Genomic DNA, 19,058 nt, shown 5'->3' on the forward strand with positions numbered 1-19,058 from the left:
CCTGGGCGTCGGTGTTGTTCAACAACTCTCAGTAGTTCTCACGTCAGCCAGCCCTGGCTCCTCTGCTGAGGAGTCATGTTGTGCTCGTGGGGAGGAGCTCAGGGTTATGTGGGTGCATATACGGTGGCCGGTCCAAGGGGGAACGGAGGGATGGGGAGGGGACCTGTGCTGCTCTTTCTAGCCTGCCCCCCCAGGGTCTTACCAGAAAACTGAAGGGCGCCAGGTCACAGGCCCCTCGGTCCCTCAGCCTGCCTCAGCATCTAGAAACAAGTGACAAAGGGGCCTTTGTTTCCCTTGAAACTGACATTCCAAAATCCTCCTCCACCTGCTCCCTTGTGGGTGCTGGGGAGAGGGGAGGGGTCTAGGAGAAGCTGGACCACCCTTTTGAATAGGTGAGGGCCCCTGATCCTTCCTGTCTGTTTGCCCCCCACCATGATGCTGGGGCCGCATAGAGCCTGGGAATGGGGGAAGAGAGAGGCAGTAACATTAACCCCGTTAAAGGACGCTCATGATAGTGTCTGGCATAAGATACTGTAAAACCTGCAAAAGCTGGAAACTGTAAAGCACAAACCTGTCAGAGAAGGAAAACTCCAAATATTTTCCAATAAAATGAGCGATAGAAAAGTGGTAAGTCTGCACCTGGTTGAAGGTGGAAAGCTTGCAAGACCCAGAAAAACCAGGCAGTCCTGTCAGAGTCCGGCTCTCGCAGGTTTCACTCTACTTCCTTCCCTTTTTCCTTTAGGAAACAGGGGCCGACACCAAGAGGGCACTTTTTAGATGAGATAACATCAGCCTTGCCTTGAACCCTCTTGATAATCCCACGAGCTCACCATGATTGCCCCTGCTGCATAGACGGAGAGAGTGAGGTTCTGAAAAGTAACTTGCCTGAGATCATACAGCTGGAAGTCGCAGAGCCCAGATACAAACCCAGAGAGGCTCACATCAGAGCCCACGGCCAGCCCCATGACCCAGGCTGCGGGACACCCCGCACACATTCCCAATTCCAGAGCGCTGGCGGTCTTACCTTGTGGGTAACCATATTTTAACTACCGTCCCACTGCTCCTAGGAACTCTCCATTTCTGCCACTTGCTGAAGGGTTTGGTTTCAGGGCAGGACATAGTAAAGTGACAGTATTTTGTGTGCCTAAAGAGAGAGACATGGGCAAGTGTCAGAGCACAGAAGTAGAGGATCTAGAGAACAGACCCTTTTGGACTCGGAGGGACTTCGTCAGAGCTAAGAGGGTCAGTCCAGGAGACCCTAAGGGGGAGGTGGGACCCCCTGGCAGACCCTGGCTCTACTTCTGTCTTCTCCCCCAGGGACACCACGACATCACCAGCATTCTTCGGACCCAGTGCGTCGAATTTCGGGACAAGAAAGGTACAGTGGTTGCTACCCTATGGTACTTTACAGCATCCTCAGTTCAGGGTATGGAGGGGAAAGGAGAAGAACAAATGAGAACATCCTCATAAGACTGCGGGATTCACAAACACACACCTACCTCACTTCACTGCGCATGCTATGACCACACCCACCCATAGCTGGCGTTACAACTCAGTGCCTGATGTGTGACAGCCCTCCTTCCACCACTTCCCAGTAACTCTCAGGCTACCACTCTTCCAACACCCACTTCCACAAGCACACTTTGGGTCTTTTTCACGGTAAAGTGCCGTGCTTTTTGTAGGTTTTATGTACTTCTTAACCACGTAATAACTTTGTGTAAAAAAAAATGGCACGGCAGGGGCGTCTGACCTCCTCGAACTTCCCAAGGAGGAAGGAGAATCAAGATGACCCACCCAAAGCTGATTCCCGTGAGGCAGAGATCAGACACGCCTCCACCCTTCAACCTTTTTACCAATTCTGACACCGACTGTCCCACCCACGGCACTCTCTACTTCTGTGCTGGGTTCCATATTTCATTGCAATGGCCACACCAAACTCACAGACAATACTCATGGTTATGGGGTTTATTAGGGGACAATGCAGGTTCAGGAATGCTCAGGATACAGTTCTTCCATCAGGACAGCCTCTTCTCAGCCATGCCCACAGGCACACCTCCGGCCCTCCGCCTCTGCCCTGCTTGGGCAAGTGTTACAAAGCTCTTTTAGCTCTGCCGATAAGTGCCCCAAGGCACCCCACTATGCCAGTAAGCCTCGGCCTGAAGGCGCTCAGCTCTAGCTCTGTGGGCCGGGATGCCCACCCCACCATCTCTTGCCTGTCTCCTGGCCCTGCTGCCACCATTGCTCTGCTGCCGCTTGGCACTGTCTTTGGTGTTACAGCTGTCTCTTTTGGTCTCCTGGTTCCAGCAGCTTCTCAGTGCAGGGATCCCGGGTCCAAATGATGCACTCCACTCCTGGCTCTTCTTTCTTGGTGGTGGTGAGATCCTCCCTGCCTCTGGGATGGCTCATTTTTAGCCTAGAGGGATGGCAAAACTGACAAATCCTTTCATTAGGGTTTCATAACCCTTATTTGCATTGCCCCCCCCAAGGGTACCTTGCACCTTACTTACATTATTAGCAAGCTATCCAATCCCCTTGGTGGGCCACAAGTACTTCATTTGCATAGTCCCATCCAGTCATTTGGTGGGAGTTCAAGACTATGGCTAGAAGGGCCATATTAAGTAATTCACTGCACTGCAGTCCACCCCCAGCTCTTCTAGCCATTGGCCCTTTCATACTTGAAGGATTACTTTCTCTCTCCTAATCATTTTACCAGTCCAAAACAGTCATTAACAATTAGCCGTGCAGTAGAGCAAAGAGTCCTAAGGGTATGGTTACTCAGGTACCCATCTAATCTGGTCAGGTTCTCCGAAAGTCGTCTCAGCTTCATCTTCTCTGACCCCTGATAAAGTTTAACTGACAGAAGATTATTCCCTTGCTCTGAGTCTCTCTCAAGGTATCAGCATAGCAAAACCTTTAAGAGACTTTAGTTTCGGCCACTGTACTTCAATCTAGAAGTGCCTTCCCCTCAGTGCCCCCCTTCACAGTTATTGCTTCTACAATTGCAGTTTTTACAATCACAATTAACCCTGTTAACAATCAACACACAACTGAATCGTATAATCCTATCAACATCTTCCCCTACCCTGTCTTCCCCAGACCCATCAGGAAAAGAGGGATCTCTTCAGTGGGGATCCTCCCTTGCCCCCCTCATTTAATGTAAGCACACTCAAGAAAGCATGTAAGCCAGCCACTTCCTGCCTTAATCCCCGCACCCCCGTTTTAGATAGCCAATGTTTAAATTGCTTGTCTCTATCAAACCAGTACTCTGAGGAGACAGCATGTTCCTTGGTCTAAGAGTCTTCTGTTCTTCTGTTCTTGGAACTTTGAGCATCTGCATCCATAAGCACAGTCCAGTCCAGAGCAAACCATCAAACTGCAGCAATCTATACCAGCTCACGGTATCAAACATCTTCCTCTTCATTTGGTCAGGTTCTGGACAGCTCATCCCAAGCCATCCAAGCTAGATCACAATGGGTACACAATGGGTACCAGCCATAAGCTTGGAAATTCACACACCTCCCTGCACTTCAGACCAGCCAGCTCCTTCTTTCTTTCTCATCCCTAGCCCCCGTGGGCCAAGTCAGCGGGCCCCACCTGTAAGCTCAGGGTTCCACACAACTCCCTGCACTTCTTTGTTTTGATGTATAGAATTGTTAGTTTCCTTTGTGGTTACCTTAATATTTACCCCTATTTTTCTAAATTTAAGCCAATCTTTTGTTTCTTTATATCACCTTGACTTCCTCTCCATATGAAAGATCTTATGACTGCATTTTTTTAGTCCCTCTTTTTTGTTTTAATGTCATCTTTTACATAGTGATGTCTTTTGTTTCCCTATTTACAGTGTTTTAGCTTTGATTGATTTTTGTGACTTCCCTATCTGGGTTGATACCTGGTTGCTGTGTCCTGTGTTCTAGTCTTGGGTTGTTATCTAATGTTATTGATTTTCAAACTGGAGGACTCCCTTTAGTATTTTTTGTAATTTTGGTTTGGTTTTTGCAAATTCTCTAAATTTCTGTTTATCTGGAAATGCCCTAATTTTGCCACCATATTTGAGAGACAGTTTTGCTGGATATAAAATTCTTGGCTGGCAATTTTTTTCCTTCAAGGCTTTATATGTGTCATCACATTGCTCTTGCCTGCATGGTTTCTGCTGAGTAGTCTGAGCTTATTCTTACTGACTCTCCTTTGTAGATGACTTTTCGTTTATCCCTAGTCGCTCTTAAAATTCTCTTTATCTTTGGTTTTGGCAAGTTTGATTATAATATGTCTTGGTGACTTTCTTTTGGGATCTACCTTATGTGGGGTTCGATGAGCATCTTGGATATCTTCTCATCTTTCACAAAATCAGGGAAGTTTTCTGCCAACATATCTTCAACAATTCTCTCTGTATTTTCTGTTATTCCCCCCTGTCCTGGTACTCCAATCACTTGTAGGTTATTCCTTTTGATAGAGTCCCACATAATTCTTAGGGTTTCTTCTTTTTTTTAATTCTTTTACCTGATTTTTCCTCAAACAAGTTGGTGTCAAGCGCTTTATCTTCAGTCTCACTAATTCTGACTTCCATTGCCTCAGTTCTGCTCCTATGACTTTCTATTGAGTTGTCTAATTCTAAAATTTTATTGTTAACTTTCTGGATTTCTGTTTGCTGTCTCTCTATGGATTCTTGCAGCCTGTTAAATTTGTCATTATGCTCTTCTCTAATCTTCTTAAGTTCCTCTATTGCTTTGTCTCTGTGTTCCTTGCTTGTTCTGCATTTTGACTGATCTCCTCCCTAATCTCTTGAAGAGTTCTGTATATTAATCTTTTCTATTCTACCTCTGGTAATTCCAAGAAGTTCTCTTCCTCCAGAAGATGTCTTGATTCTTTGTTTTGGGAGCTTGCTGAAGCCATCATGGTCTGCCTCTTTAAGTGATTTGATATTGACTGTTGTCTCTAAGCCATCAATAAGTTATTATATTTATTTATGTTTGCTTACTGTGTCCTAGCTTCTTGTTTTGTTTTGTTGTGATATGCCCAAATAGGCTGCTCGTATGAGCTAGTTTGATTCTTGGCACCTGTCATGGATTGAATTATGTCCCCCCAAAAAACGTGTGTATCAATTTGGCTGGGCCATGACTCCCTGTATTGTGGGGTTGTTCTCCATTTTGTGATTGTAGTTTTACATTAAAGAAAATTAGGGTGGGATTGTAACACCCTTACTAAAGTCACATCCCTGATCCAATGTAAAGGGAGTTTCCCTGGGGTGTGGCCTGCACCACTTTTTATCTTACAAGAGATAAAAGGAAAGGGAAGCAAGCAGAGAGTTGGGGACCTCATACCACCAAGAAAGAAGCACCAGGAGCAAAGCGTGTCATTTGGACCTGAGGTTCCTGCGCAGAGAAGCTCCTAGTCTGGGGGAAGACCAATGATGATGAGGACCTTCCTCCAGACCCAACAGAGGCAGAAAGCTTCCCCCTGGAGCTGACACCCTGAATTTCGACTTCTAGCCTACTAGACTGTGAGAAAATAAATTTATCTTTGTTAAAGCCATCCACTTGTGGTATTTCTGTTAGAGCAGCACTAGATGACTAAGACGGCACCTCTGAAGCTCTAACATCCTGTCACAGGTGGTTAGATCTGTTACTAGGTATGTGAGCCCAGGAGTCCATTTACTTTTCTTGTATGGATTCAGCTCAGGTGTCCAGGTGGTTGGTCACCAAGTGCGTGATACAGGCTCTCACCTACAGTTCTAGACGGGCAGGGGTGATTGGAGTCAGCCTAGGTATCTGGCTGCAGTAGGAGGTCAGACACTGAGCAAGGAAGGGGGCTGGCGGCTGCCCCTGAGAGTCTAGGAGGAAAGCATGTCCTTGTTCCCTAGAATGCGTAGGTGGGTGGGTTTTGCAGCTAGACTTTGGGCACCCAGTGCTGTTGGCTGTAAGGACTGGGAGGCATCACTTATTCTTGGATCCCTGTCATGGGCGGCTAGGTGGTGTAGGTGGAGCCACCAGTCCTTAGGCCCCTGATGTGGGTAGGTGAGGACCCTGCTTAATGGGCAGAGCAGTGTCAAATGTCACAAACCTGCCACTCCACCATATAACTGATACAGCTGAAGTTAGGCTTCAGGTATATACCCTGTTGTACTGTGTTAATGAGGGCCTATCCTGTTGAAATGGGCCCACACAGGTCCATGCAGGGGTGAAAGGCATTCAAAGTCCATGGACCCCTTATGCCTGTGCCTAGGCAAAGGAGCTGTGCATGCCCTGAGTTCCTGGCTTAGGGAGCTGGCAGATTATTTTTTCCATTTGTTAATTTGTTCCCTCTCCAATGCCAGGAGAATGGCTCAAGGGCACATGATGGGTCCTACTTCTGGTCCAGGGGACACGGCAATCACTGAAGCTGGCCTGGGACCTGGTGCAAAGTGGGGAGGAGGCAGGTAAATGGGAGAGAGGTTCTTCCCTAACAGGGTGCTTTTTGATCCGTGCAGTGGGTTAGATGCATCTACTTATCTTTTGCCGATCGGGCATAGCTTTTCACTCGTTCTGGAGGTCTGAGTAGACTCCCTGCTGCTCGGTCTCTCCCGATGTGGAAAATGCATCCCCAGCGTCACTGCTTGAGTGAGTGCGCACACCAGCCAATCCAGCCTGCAGGGTGCCGGTTCCCACCAGGTCAGGTCTGGCAACTCACTGCTTCCAAATCGTCTCTCCCTCCCCTGCCACTCAGACCAACTCCTCAACTTTGCCTTTGATGTTCAGTCCTCCTAGATTGTCCTATATAATCGATTCACTTGTTTTTTCAGTCTTTGTTGTAAGAAGGACCACAGGAAGCGTCTGACTACTCTGCCATCTTGACCCCGCCTCCTCCCTGCGCTTCTGACTAGCCAGCCCTTTATCTCTCCCTATCCCCTGTGGGCTAGGTCAGTGGCTGCCAATCAAACATGTGCAAACTCAGCCTCTCTTCACTGCAGCACTTCCCCTACTTCCACTCACTGAGTGGACCCAGGTGGTCACCACAAGTGAGCATACCACGCTGTCTACTCACTGGCTCCCTTTAACTTCTAGTCCTAGAAGGAGAGGGTTCTTCTGATGGGCACTGACTTTTCCTGCCTCCATGCACTGAAAGGCATTGAAAGGCAAATGACTTGCTCAAAATTCAAAAAGCAAAACAGTTTTTTTTTCTCTGCAGATCCTTCCTTCAAATGCATATCTCCTGTTCTCTCAGCAGCTCTAGGTGTGGGTCTGTGTGTCTTTTCAAACACAAATTTCCTGATTCCGAAGAGTTAGGGTGGGTCTCAGGTATACACAGAGCTACCGCATTGAATTGAACAGCTGTGCTTCTTTCAGGCAAATCCTAGCTCCCCTTTTAGCGTATCTAATCAAGTATTGGCTGAAAGCAGAGTTACATGCTTTCTGTTATCTATAATACCCAATATTTATTTCCGTCATATATTTAGGTCTGCTTTACAACATTGGGTAGAAGAAACATTCAATATCAGGGGTACATTCAAGTAAACACATAACCGTTTTTAAAACATTCCAGTTTCATCGTCTCCACCCCTTGACTATCTTCCCCGTTCATATGCATATGGCCTCAGGCTTCTGGCTGGTTGGAACCGGTAGACCTGGCAGCCTATCAATCATCTTGCTTATCTGGACTGGCTTCTGTGCCAAGTCATTCCAGCTGCAGCTTTTCTCCCCCGAGTTGCAGCATAACATCTCTTACTTTCTTTTTAGCCGTTAGAAATAACAACTAAATTAGCTATCTAGGAATCAAAAGGTTCACCTCCCACACCCCTTCATTATTTCTCTAACAAAGTCTCATGCTCCCATGAGTCTGGAACCATTGAAACAAATTCCCCTTCTGATGCCTACTGTAAAAATGGTGTGGCAGGGATGTCTGACCTCCTCTAACTTCACGAGGAGGAAGGAGAATCAAGATCAACAGCTCAAGGCTGATTCCTATGAGGCAGAGGTCAGACATGCCTCCACCTTCCAACCTTCTTACCCATTCTGACACCAACCATCCCACCCACGGCACTCTCCGTCTCTGCTAGGTTCGATAATTCCTTGCAATAGCCACACAGAACTCACAAACAATACTCACAGTTATGGGGTTTATTAGGGAAGTAACAGGTTACAATTCAGATTTAGGAATGCTCAGTATACAATTCTTCTATCAGGACGGCCTCTTCTCGGCCGTGCCCGTAGGCATGCCTCTCTGCTTGGGCAAGTGTTACAAAGCCCTTTTAGCTCTGCCGATAAGTGCCCCAAGACACCCCACTCTGCCGGTAAGCCTCAGCCTGAAGGCACTCAGCTCTAGCTCCATGGGTCGGCAAAACTAGCTCCACCAAGTGCCCAGAGGCACCGTACTTGCCAGCCAACCTCCTGCCTGAAGGCTCTCAGTTGTCTTGATCCGCAGGCCAGGATGCCCACCGCATCATCTCTTGCCAGTTTCATGCTTCTGCTGCCACCATTTCTCTGCCACCACTTCTTGCCATCTTCGGTGTTATACCTTTCTCTCTTGGTCTCCTGGTTCCAGGAGCTTCTCAGTGCAGGGATCCCGGCTCTGAAGGACGCACTCCACATCTGGCTCTTTCTGGATGGTGGTGAGATCCTCCCTTCCCACCTCTGGGATGGCTCATTTTAAGCCTAGGGGGATGGCAAAACTGACCAATCCCCTCATTAGGGTTTCATACACCTTATTTGCATGGTCCTACCCCCACAAAGGTGCCATGCACCTTATTTACATTATTAGCAAGCTGTCCAATCCTTTTGGTGGGCCACAGACACCTCACAGACAGTCAGCTCATGGGAGTTACAAAACTATGGCTAGAAGGGCCATATTAAGTAATTCACCACACCACACTGTGCTACCATTATTAGGTTTTATGGGTCAATGGCAAAGTTCCTGAGTGTTGTGTCCCTAATCCCCTTTCCTCTGCAAGCCCTGTGGTTTTGACTGCCCTGTTTTGCAGAGTGCAGTGATTTTTAGGTATCCTATGTCACATTGGAGCAGAAATGACTATGCAGCTATTTCCTGCCTTGTCCTTTGAAGAAACCGTTCTTGTGTGCTGTTCAGTCAATCCCTATTCACAGCGACCCTATAGGACAGAGTCGAACTGCCTCATAGGGTTTCCTAGGCTGTAATCTGTTACAGGAGCACATTGCCGAGTCTTTTCTCCCAAGGAGCAGCTGGTAAGTTTGAACTTTAGACCTTTCAGTTAGCAACTGAGCTCTTCACCATTGCCACCAGGGCTGACGAAACCAACAGCTTAACAAAGGGCCCAGTTCAGTGGTAACAGTAGCCCTACACAGGCCAAGGGTGTGTGGGATTCTGAGCTAGTGGGATTACAGGACCTCACATTCCTTCAAGGGCCCTGTGTGCAGAGGCACTGACGGGAGAAAGGCCGTCATGAATCTCCCCAGCAGCGCTTTGTCATATGAATCATACAGCTAGTATCACACAGGCTGACCTGGACTCCTCCACTGAAGGGCAGGAGGGTCATGCCCCTTCACTGGAGAATACCCCAAAGTTACCCCAAGTGTGAGGTGAAGGAGTATGACAGGCTAGAGCCATCAGGCCACCGGGTTGTGGCATCCAGGAGGGGAAGGGCTCCAAAAAGCAAACCGAACCCACTGCTATCGAGTCGATTCCTACTCATATCGACCGTATAGGACACAGTAGAGCTGCCCATAGTGTTTCCAAGGCTATAATCTTTACAGAAGCAGACTGCCACATCTTTCTCCCGTGGAGTGGCTGGTGCGTTCGAACCGCCAACCTTTTGGTTAGCAGCAGAGCACTTAACCACTGTGCTACCAGAGCTCCTTGAGGAAAGGCTGGGGAGGGTAAATCTAGAAAGTTCTTTGACCCTCACTGGGCCACAGGACTGCAGGCCAGCTCTACTCGAAGATCCTGGGGGTGACCAAGTCTGGGCGGGGGAGCGCAGCTCTTCTCTCCCTCTCAGCTCTCATGTGGGGTCTCTGGGCTCCTAGGCAGGTTCCTACCTGCCCTTGCCCCCACTTAACTGTACTTAGCCCTCTTTTTTCTCACCCACAGAGCCGGCTGTGCCGCTGCCCACTTTACTTCACCATTCAGAGGCACCCCCACTTCCGGAGGCTGTTTAATTTCTCCACTCCAGTGCTGCTGTGGGGGCAGCCCTTCACGCAAGAGCTCTGGGACAGCCTAAGCCAGCACAAAGCCCCCTATGGCTGGCAGGGGCTCTCCCACCAAGGTAGCCGCCCACACCACCTCTCCCCAATGCCCTTCCACCTTAGCTAATCCCTGCCTCCTGCTCTTGGCCTCACAGCAGCGGTGACGGGGACCTCCCTGTCCCCGCTTTCCTCTCAGAGGGATTGACTCTGGGCTGTGCACGATTCCTGCCTTACCTCAGGCTCTGAGGGAATCAGTGAGCAGGGCCGGGGCTGCCCCTGTGGAGCGACTCTCACCATTTTGGGACCCCCTTGGCCTAAAAGGTGCCAGTGTCCAAAGGTGGCTGAGAAGAGAGGCTGTGAGGTCTCGAACAACCTTGCTCATTGTGTTGCTGTGGAAACCACCCCACTTCTCAGCCCAGAGCCCCCTCCATGTGAAATCTGCCCTACCCCCACCCCACCACATTCCTCAGATTATTTTCTTTTGGAATATACACAGGCTTGAGAGGACTTTTATTCTGAGTTCTTGAAGAAATTGAGAGCCCAGCCAAGTGCCCCCACTCCCACCTTCCTCTTTTCAGTTCTAACCCTCCCACCCACGCTCTGTGCTTTCAGGGGCTTCTGCTCAGGCCTCAGGTGAGGGGCAGCACCACAACCAGGTAGTCTTTGCAAGGCCCCAGATGACCCTCTTGACACCCCTCCTCTCAGCACCCCCTTGTCCTACACCCACAGCCATTGCCTCCACCCTGAACCTTCTGAACAGCTCGGAGAGTGCGGAGCTGTTTGCCGCCTCCAGGGAGCCGCATCCAGACTGCGTTCGGTGTGCCGTGGTGGGAAACGGAGGTATACTGAATGGTTCCCGCCAGGGTCTGAACATTGATGCCCATGACTATGTGTTCAGGTATGGGGGGCAGGGGCCAGGGAGGAGGTGGGACAGAAGAGCTGGGAGGAGGCCGGGGAGCATTTTCTCTGAGGGCCACGGGCCTTCTAAGGAACTAGCTTGGCAATACAGACAGGCATGGACAAAGGAAAATGCAAACAGTAGACCTTCAAGGCAGGCCAGAGAGACCCTGAGAAGGAGTGGCCAGGGCCTAATTTACTCACTTCACAGGGAGACCCTGAGGTCTGAAGGAGTGGGTTTCACAGCTGGTGCTGCCAGGGCAGTGCAGCAGTGGGAGTGGTCTGCACAGAGGCACGGGGACATGCATGGGGGAGCTGTGGGGCTGGAAGGACAAACAGACGGTGTAACCACAGAGGCTGGTGGGCCTCTGTTCCAACCAGACTCAATGGTGCCGTGATCAAAGGCTTTGAGGACGATGTGGGCACCAAGACCTCATTCTATGGCTTCACAGTGAACACGATGAAGAACTCCCTCATCTCCTACAGGAAGCTGGGCTTCACTTCCGTGCCGCAAAGACAGGTGAGGCTTCTGATGGGGCACGCCATTGTTGTGATGGTTAGCGCCTTTGTTCCTGGAACCCCCTCCATGGGTGGGCCACAGGATAGATGAACCTGGTGTTGTGGATGGAGAGGTTGTGCCAGGATCTTGGCTACATGTGATGGAGCCACTGAGGGAAGGAGGGCCTGGTTGGGGACTCCCTGCTGTTTCATGGAGGACAGGACTCTTCTGGAGCCTGAGACGTTGGACTGCGAACACTGGCTGAACGCTCTGTGTGCCATACAGACACATATATACATAAAGCATGTCAACCTCATTGGACTGGTGAGGTGGCTGGTGTCCAACTTCACTCAGCAAGCAAGAGGTTGGGCCAGGATTCACCCCCAGATGCCCACCCCAGAACTCACACTCCTTGGGGAGATGAACCTGTTGTAGCTTCTCACAAGGGAAAGAGTATTTCCTGAGTGCCCAGTCTTCCCAGAATCGTTCTGGGCGCATATGCCCAGCCCCAAGTCGGGGCTACAGAGTTGTGGATGGCAGCTAACTTCACCCAGAGCCAGTGACCCAAGAGAGAGCCAAGAAGCTGCAGCCCTTTTATGACTTAGTCTCTGAGGCTCTGGGAGGTCACACAGCTAGAATTGGAATCCAGGTGTCTTTGACTTCAGAGCTAGGGTTGTTCCGTTTCCCCACTAGAAGAAGGTGTGGTCTCTGGATTCTCACAACAGCCCTGTGCAGGGAATTTTATTGTTCAGAAACTGAGGTTCAGAGAGGTTGAGAACCCTGCCCAAGGTCGCAGTTAGTAGGTGGGGGAGCCAGAACTGAGCCTCTGCCTGCTGGCCTCTAGCTTCTTTTAGCCACAACCAGTTAACATCACACCCTGCTTCCCCTCTTGAGTGCTCTGGGCACCATATGTAGGGTTAGGAAGAGACCAGGATAAGGGCTTCTATGGCACTGGATGGATCCAGGTTGAGTGTTCTAGAAACTTCCTCCTCTGGCCATGGAATTCAGGCGTGTCCGAGGCATAGTGTCTATGCCACCAATCCCTCACCGTAAAACCTCTTAGCTCATGACAGAACTGAATGGGGTAGCTTTATTTCAGGTGTGGGCACAGTGCTTGTGTGAGTTATCTACTGCTGCCTAACAAATTTCCCCAATCCCTCAAGGCTTTAAACAACAAACACTTATTATCTCACAGTTCCCATGGGTTAGGAATTTGGGAGCAGCTCAGGGGAGTGGTCTGGGCTCAGGGCCTCTCAGGTGGTTGCAGTTAGGACTGGCTGGAGCTGCAGTCATCTGAAGGCTCGACCGGGGCTGGAGTCAAGATGGCATGCTCACAGGTGCCGTCATGTGGGCCTCTCTAAAGGATACAAGAGTCCTCACTACAGGGCAGCTAATTTCACCAGAGTAAGTGATCCGAGAGAGCGCAAGGAAGCTGTAGGGCCTAAGTCGTAAATGATCTAGGCTCCAGAGTCACACACCATCACTTCCCCTTGTTTTCCATTATTAGAAACAAGCCACCAAGTCCAATCCACACACAAGGGGTTGGCCATGAGGCTTCACCCCTTGCAGGAAGGAGTATCAAAGGATTGTGAACATGTTTTAAAACCAGCACAGTACCTCAGGGCGGGAATTATCCAAGGGAAATTGTCCAGTCGGGCCAGGTAGCAGAGCTGGGAGGAGGAGGGTTGTCCACTCTGAGCTAAACGTGGTCTTGTCGCCATCGGGGCTCAATGTCTCTCTTGTCCTGACAGGACCTTCGCTATATCTTCATCCCTTCACACATCCGTGACTATGTGATGCTGAGATCAGCCATTCTGGGTGTGCCTGTCCCCGAGGGCACTGATAAAGGGGACAGGTGAGCAGCCAAGTGGGCGTGGGGTGCTGAGATAATGTGGGGCAGGGGCTGGGTGAGACAGCAGTCACCCCGTTGCTCCAGGGGCCCATGAGGTGTGGAGACAATAGGTGAAGAGCAGCAAGGAAGGAAGGTCAGTCCCAGGGGGCTTCCCGAGGCAGGTGGGGAAACCCCCCAAGAAGAATTCAACAGAGTGTTGGGGAACGGTGCCCTTCTTTCTACTCCTAGGACAGTCCAGGTAACCCCACGTCCCAAGTAAACTTCCTGATGAGGTGGGCTCGAGGGGCAGTGTTGCTGCTGAGTACTTGAGCCTGGCTTCCCTGCTCAGGCCCTGTCCACGTGAGCAGCCTGGCCCCCAGCTGCACGGGGGCACAGGCAGGCAGCGCTCACAGGGCCGTCCCACCACTTGGTGTGAGCACACCGTTTCTAGAAACGAAGAGAAGGGGCCAGTGTCTTTGCCACTCATCCTGGCGGCCTCCTTCCTGGGGCTGTGCCCATGAAAGAAGAGAAGCACAGTGCACGTGGGAACAAAGGACATTTTGTCTTCTCCCACCTTCCTGCCCAGCAGGCCTGGGCCCAGCTCTTTTGAACCTCTCCCCTGCGGTAGGAGGCTGTCCATTTCCTGTCCCGAGGTCAGGTCCCAGGAATCCCTCCCGCCCCTGCTGCCAAGCTGACCGGCCCCCCAGCTCAGTGCTCTGAGGACCACTCACCCACTCCCCAAAGAGCAGCTTCAGAGGGGGTCCTCACCGCCAGGCCGGGCCCCGCCCAGCCCTGACGATTACCCAACAATTGCTCTCTGTGACCAGGGGGGCTTTGTGATGCGGGCGGCCAGGCTCTTAGGGGGAGCTCGCTCAGAGCCATCGGGTGGACAAGAAGCCTCCCCAACACCAATGAGCTCCCCTTCCCACACCCCTAATCCATCCCCCACCCAGTCCCCCTCCCAGTCCCGGTCCAACAACATCGTCACCACTCCCACCCAGCAGCGCTCCAGCTCCGGTGGCCTAGCCCAATCCCCGTCCCCTTCCCCCACCCGGGGGGGCTCCTCCTCCCGCCAGCCCTCTCACCCTCCCACCCCCACCGTCTCCCAGCCCTCCTCCCGGGCCTCCTCCCTGACCCCCAGTCCTCATGTCCAACATGTGCCCCGAGGGTCCGCCCAAGGCCCCACTCCGCCCCCCTCCAAGTCTCCCTCCCAAACGGGTTTAAAATCTCTCTCTCGAAACCCCTCCCAAACCCCCTCTATGCCTGTCGCTAAGTCCCCCTCCCAAAGCCCCACCGGCTCGGCCTCCTTCATTGGGCCCATTCGAGTTATCCCATCCTTCATTGCCCCTTATGTGCCCCGCTTCATGAAGGAGCCCCCCTTTTTCCAGCCCCCGACATCGCCGCTTCCCCAAAACCACTGCTTTCCCTGCTCCTTTCCCTGTCCGCCACCACCCCCACCCCCGCCCCCGGACTCCCTCTACTTCCCTCTGCTCCCTCCTCCTCCCCACCACCCTCGGGTCAGCTGCTCCTACCCCACCCCTCCTGCCCTGTTCACACCCCCGTCCTCCCTCTCCTACTCGCCACCCACCGAAGTCCTGGTGAGCGGGAAGCCGCACGTGGTCCCCACCGTGCTGCCGGCCACCTTCTACACCCCCTTTTCCCGCTACTACTCCCAACCCCGCCCCCACCGGGCTGCCGGGCGCCGGCTCCCCTTGCTGGCCCTGAACCCGATGTCCCACCTGCCCACATATGACACGGGTTCGGGTCGCTCTGTCCACTTCTTTCGTGGGTCCTAGGCCTCAGACCTATTTTGGACCAGAAGCCTCTGCCAGTAAATTCAAGCTGCTACATCCAGACTTCATCCGCTACCTGACAGAGAGGTACGCTGGGGGGGAAGGGGGAGGGCTGGGGAGCAGAGGACCAGCTGCCCTTGGACAAGACCCCTCCCTCATCCACCCGCCCCCATCACTGTGGCCCTCCCTCCCGTAAGGAGAGTCCACTTCAGAAGGTTTCGGTTCATGCTTTAGGTACTTCCTCAACGGCGCTGGGGTTGTATCAGGTCGGGTCGGCAGGGAATGGAAAGGACACTCAGCTCAGGACAACCCGAGGTTTATTTACAAAGGCGCAGGCAGTGCCGGGGAACCGCAGGGTGCAGGGCCATCTTGGGCTATTGGAGGCAGAGTTGTCATCTCCTGTAGGCCCAAAGGGTGCAATGGTTAAGCACTCAGCTGCTGACCGAAAGGTCTGTGGTTCGAACTCGCCAGCCCCTCCAAGGGAGAAAGATCCAGTGGTCACAGCCTAAGGAACCCTATGGGGCAGTTCTACTCTGTCACATGGGGTTGCCATGAGTCCAACAACAAATCAGTCTAACAACAAATCAGGCTCAAACAGAGCCAGCCTGAGGGGACCCACAGGGGGAGCCGGAAGTTCAAACAGCCAGATCTCACTCCCCTCCTTCCCTCCCTCCCTCTGCCAGGGCGTCTCAGCAGTTCTACCAGACGCCAGCCAGCAAGGGGCCCATAGATGGGTGATGTAGACCAGTAGTTCTCAGCCATGTGTGGGAGGATTCTGCCCCCATGGGTCATTTAGCCGTGTCTGGAGACATATTTAGGGGACCCTGAGGGGCACACATGGTTTGTGCTCTCGACTACTAACCTAAAGGTTGGCGGTTTGAACCCACCCAGTGGTGCCACAGAAGAAAGGCCTGGTGATCTGCTTCCCCAAAGATTATAGCCAGGAAAACCCTATGGAGCAGTTCTACTCTGTAACACATGGGGTTGCCATGAGTCAGAACCGACTCAGCAGCAATGGGTTTGTTTTTCTGTTTGAAGACATGGTTGGTTGTCACAAGGGGGTGGAGAACCTCTAGTGGGTAGAGGCCAGGGATGCTGCTAAACATCCTACCACGCACAGGCCAGCCCCACCACAGAGAAGAATCTGGCCCCCAATGCCAGCAGTGCCGTGGCTGAGAACCCCTGCTGTAGGCTGTGGAGGCTGGCACCCCCAGACGGAGGACATCGGGTGGCTGCAGAGGAGCCAGCGAGCGGGGCTGGGTCAGGCTCCCCGGAGAATCGGGAGTGAGAGCAGGGGACAGGCCGCCCCTGTGGCCCCTGGGCTGCCCCCTGGCGCTCTCACCCCGCTCCCTTATCAAGAGGGTTCATTTTAACCAAAGTCAGTTCACCTGTTTCTCCCCCCAGAGAGGGAATTTGTTGGGCTGGAAGGGCCTGTTTTTGAGGTTCTCTGGCCCGTGTGAATCGGTGAAGCGTAATGGGCACGCCCGCCAAGCTAGTGTGGGGTCTACATGTCTTTCTGGTGTTTTAACCCCGCTTTTTGCTTCCAGGTTTTTGAAATCAGACTTGATTAACACAAAATTTCGAGACCTATATATGCCTAGTACTGGGGCCCTCATGCTACTGACAGCTTTGCACACCTGTGACCAGGTAAGAGGTCCTTGCCTTCAAGTGCCCACAGGTGTGCACGGGACCTGACCTGATCCCTCAACTGAGGCCTGTCACCCCCCTATGTGGGACTCTGGGCCTCTCTCCTCTGGGGAAAGAATCCCCAACTAAAGCAGCTCGAGGGGGTGCCACAGCTGATCTGCTCCCGCATTTCAGGGTCCTCTTAGTGACAGCCCCCAGCCAGCCTTGCCTCCTCTCCCACCTCCACTTCCTTCACTCTCTCTTCCTCAAGGCAACCACTCTGTGTACAGAAGGCGCCAATTATCCACCCTTCAGATTTCTCTTCTGACAAGGTCCTCCTGACAGAACTGAGCGGGCCATCCTTTTATGGGGACATTCTAGAACTGGGGCTGGGCAGCAGGCTTAGCCTTCCGCACACAAATCCTCTCAAGCGTGTGTGAATGCTACTGATGGGAGTGTCGTCCATATGCACTGTGGGGGGCAGAGCAGTTGAGAAGCGGATTTTCAAGGAAAAGCGGTGACCCCCACTAAAAGCAGGACAACAGCTGGAGGCCACACGCCACTCCAGACTCGGGCCCTCCACCTTACCTTTCCCTGTTTTAAAGCAGGAGTCTTGCCTGCAGTCCCCACTAGGGTAGGACGAGGTAGTCCCGGGCTTCTGCCTTCATCCTTGAGCTTCATGATAATCATGGCTTTGGGTTCAACACCCAGCTCAGCCACTCATCAGCAATGTGACTGGGGACACGTTTGATGATCTCTCTGAACCTGTTCCCCCACTTGAAGGTGGGGGACTGTGCCTTTCTGAATTTGTCACTTCACCTGTGTCTGTGTCTGTAGAACATCAATAAATGCTAACTCGGTGTCCGTCCTTGTACAGGTTAGTGCCTATGGATTCATCACGAGGAACTACCGGAAATTTTCCGACCACTATTTCGACCGAATAAAGAAGCCACTGATATTCTATGCGAACCACGATCTGCTTCTAGAAGCCGCCCTGTGGAGGGACCTGCACAAGGCGGGCATCATTTGGCTGTACCAGCGCTGACCCCCAGCCCCCAAGTCCTTTGCTTCCCCTTGCAGAGCTGTGGCTCTCGGGCCTTTCTCTCATCTTCTCAGCCTACAAGAGGGGCTCCAACTCCCCACGACCCTCCCCTTTTTCCCAACAGGGGACATAAAAAGTGGATTCACAACTGTCATGGAGGCCTGCTCCACCTGGGACACCTGATCTTGTCCTTGGTTCAGCCAAGAGAACTCCCCTCTAGGTCTGAGATAGACATCCCAACCTTGGCCGAGAAAAATGAACTGCTTCACACAGAACACTCCCAGGAGAGGAGCTGATTCCCACCAGCAAGGAGCAGCCTACCTCAGAGCTGAGCATCACGAAGCCAGCGGTTGGTACTGAGCTCCTGTAGAAACGGCAGTAGAGCGACTCAGGGCCAATCGATAGTACCAAGTACAACTACCAAGTACCTAACAGGAGGACCAAGCAGCAGTACAGGAAAATGCACGCTGCCCAGCAAAATCCTCCCACTAGCTACGTCAGCATTTCCAATCCCACACAGAAAACCTCCAAGCGATTCTTCAACAACTCAAGTATAAGTCTTAAAAGAGTCCGAGAACATGGTCAACTTATTTCTGATCTATGGGGAGGGGAAGCACCCTCCCCCCATGAGAAAGTGGGAGAAACGGAATTTGGCAGAATGTCGTTCGAGACTAGGTAACTGCCTAAACAATGAAATGACCGTTTTGTCCTTGTGTTGGGGAAGCAGAGGAAGCAGGGTGTCTAACTTGGGGATCACTCTAGAATTCACGACCCAGGAGCGTTCTGTGTCCCTGAAGAGGGTCAGTGCACGGAAACCTGCCTGCCACTGAGGGAAATCCCATTCGGGGGGCATTACCACCTTGTCATCCAAAGTATGACGTTACTGGGTGGTGAACCCTTGACCTCGGGTGTCAATAAATTTGAACTTGGTAAGGCAGTTTAATAATTTTAGACAGATTCCCTGAGTTTTTATTGGAAGTGGGTTTTAGGCTGTCTCATGCCGTGAGTGTACACCATACGGCCCTCTTGACCAAGTCCTGGGACTTACTGTCTTTGGATAGCTTGACGGGCTACACCACGCACCACAGAGGGTCTCTGCCAGGCTAGCAGGCAAGAGACCTCCCAAGACCCAGGACCTGGCCTTCAAAGGCTGATTTTATCAGCAGTTAAAATACTGCTGCTTTAGAAATTCAGGGAAATTTGATAACCGCAGTGGACGCTTGGGTTTTAATGACTAAAGCCA

At 51.9% G+C, this 19,058-nt stretch overlaps 1 protein-coding gene across 1 annotated transcript in view; it reads left to right on the top strand.

Annotated features, from left to right (window-relative positions):
• ST6GALNAC2 (ST6 N-acetylgalactosaminide alpha-2,6-sialyltransferase 2) overlaps positions 1 to 18,560 on the top strand; it is a 20,924-nt gene extending 2,364 nt beyond the window's left edge. The window contains exons 2-9 of the mRNA XM_004374129.2: positions 1,318 to 1,378; positions 10,033 to 10,207; positions 10,857 to 11,025; positions 11,406 to 11,544; positions 13,275 to 13,378; positions 15,151 to 15,234; positions 16,695 to 16,794; positions 17,651 to 18,560. Coding sequence (XP_004374186.1) covers positions 1,318 to 1,378; positions 10,033 to 10,207; positions 10,857 to 11,025; positions 11,406 to 11,544; positions 13,275 to 13,378; positions 15,151 to 15,234; positions 16,695 to 16,794; positions 17,651 to 17,818 — 1,000 coding nt within the window. The 3' untranslated portion in view covers positions 17,819 to 18,560. The remainder of the gene's footprint in view (positions 1 to 1,317; positions 1,379 to 10,032; positions 10,208 to 10,856; positions 11,026 to 11,405; positions 11,545 to 13,274; positions 13,379 to 15,150; positions 15,235 to 16,694; positions 16,795 to 17,650) is intronic.
• The last annotated feature ends 498 nt before the right edge of the window (positions 18,561 to 19,058 follow it).

The sequence above is a fragment of the Trichechus manatus genome, unplaced genomic scaffold (assembly GCF_000243295.1).
Source record: "Trichechus manatus latirostris isolate Lorelei unplaced genomic scaffold, TriManLat1.0 scaffold00028, whole genome shotgun sequence".
Classification (NCBI taxonomy): domain Eukaryota; kingdom Metazoa; phylum Chordata; class Mammalia; order Sirenia; family Trichechidae; genus Trichechus; species Trichechus manatus.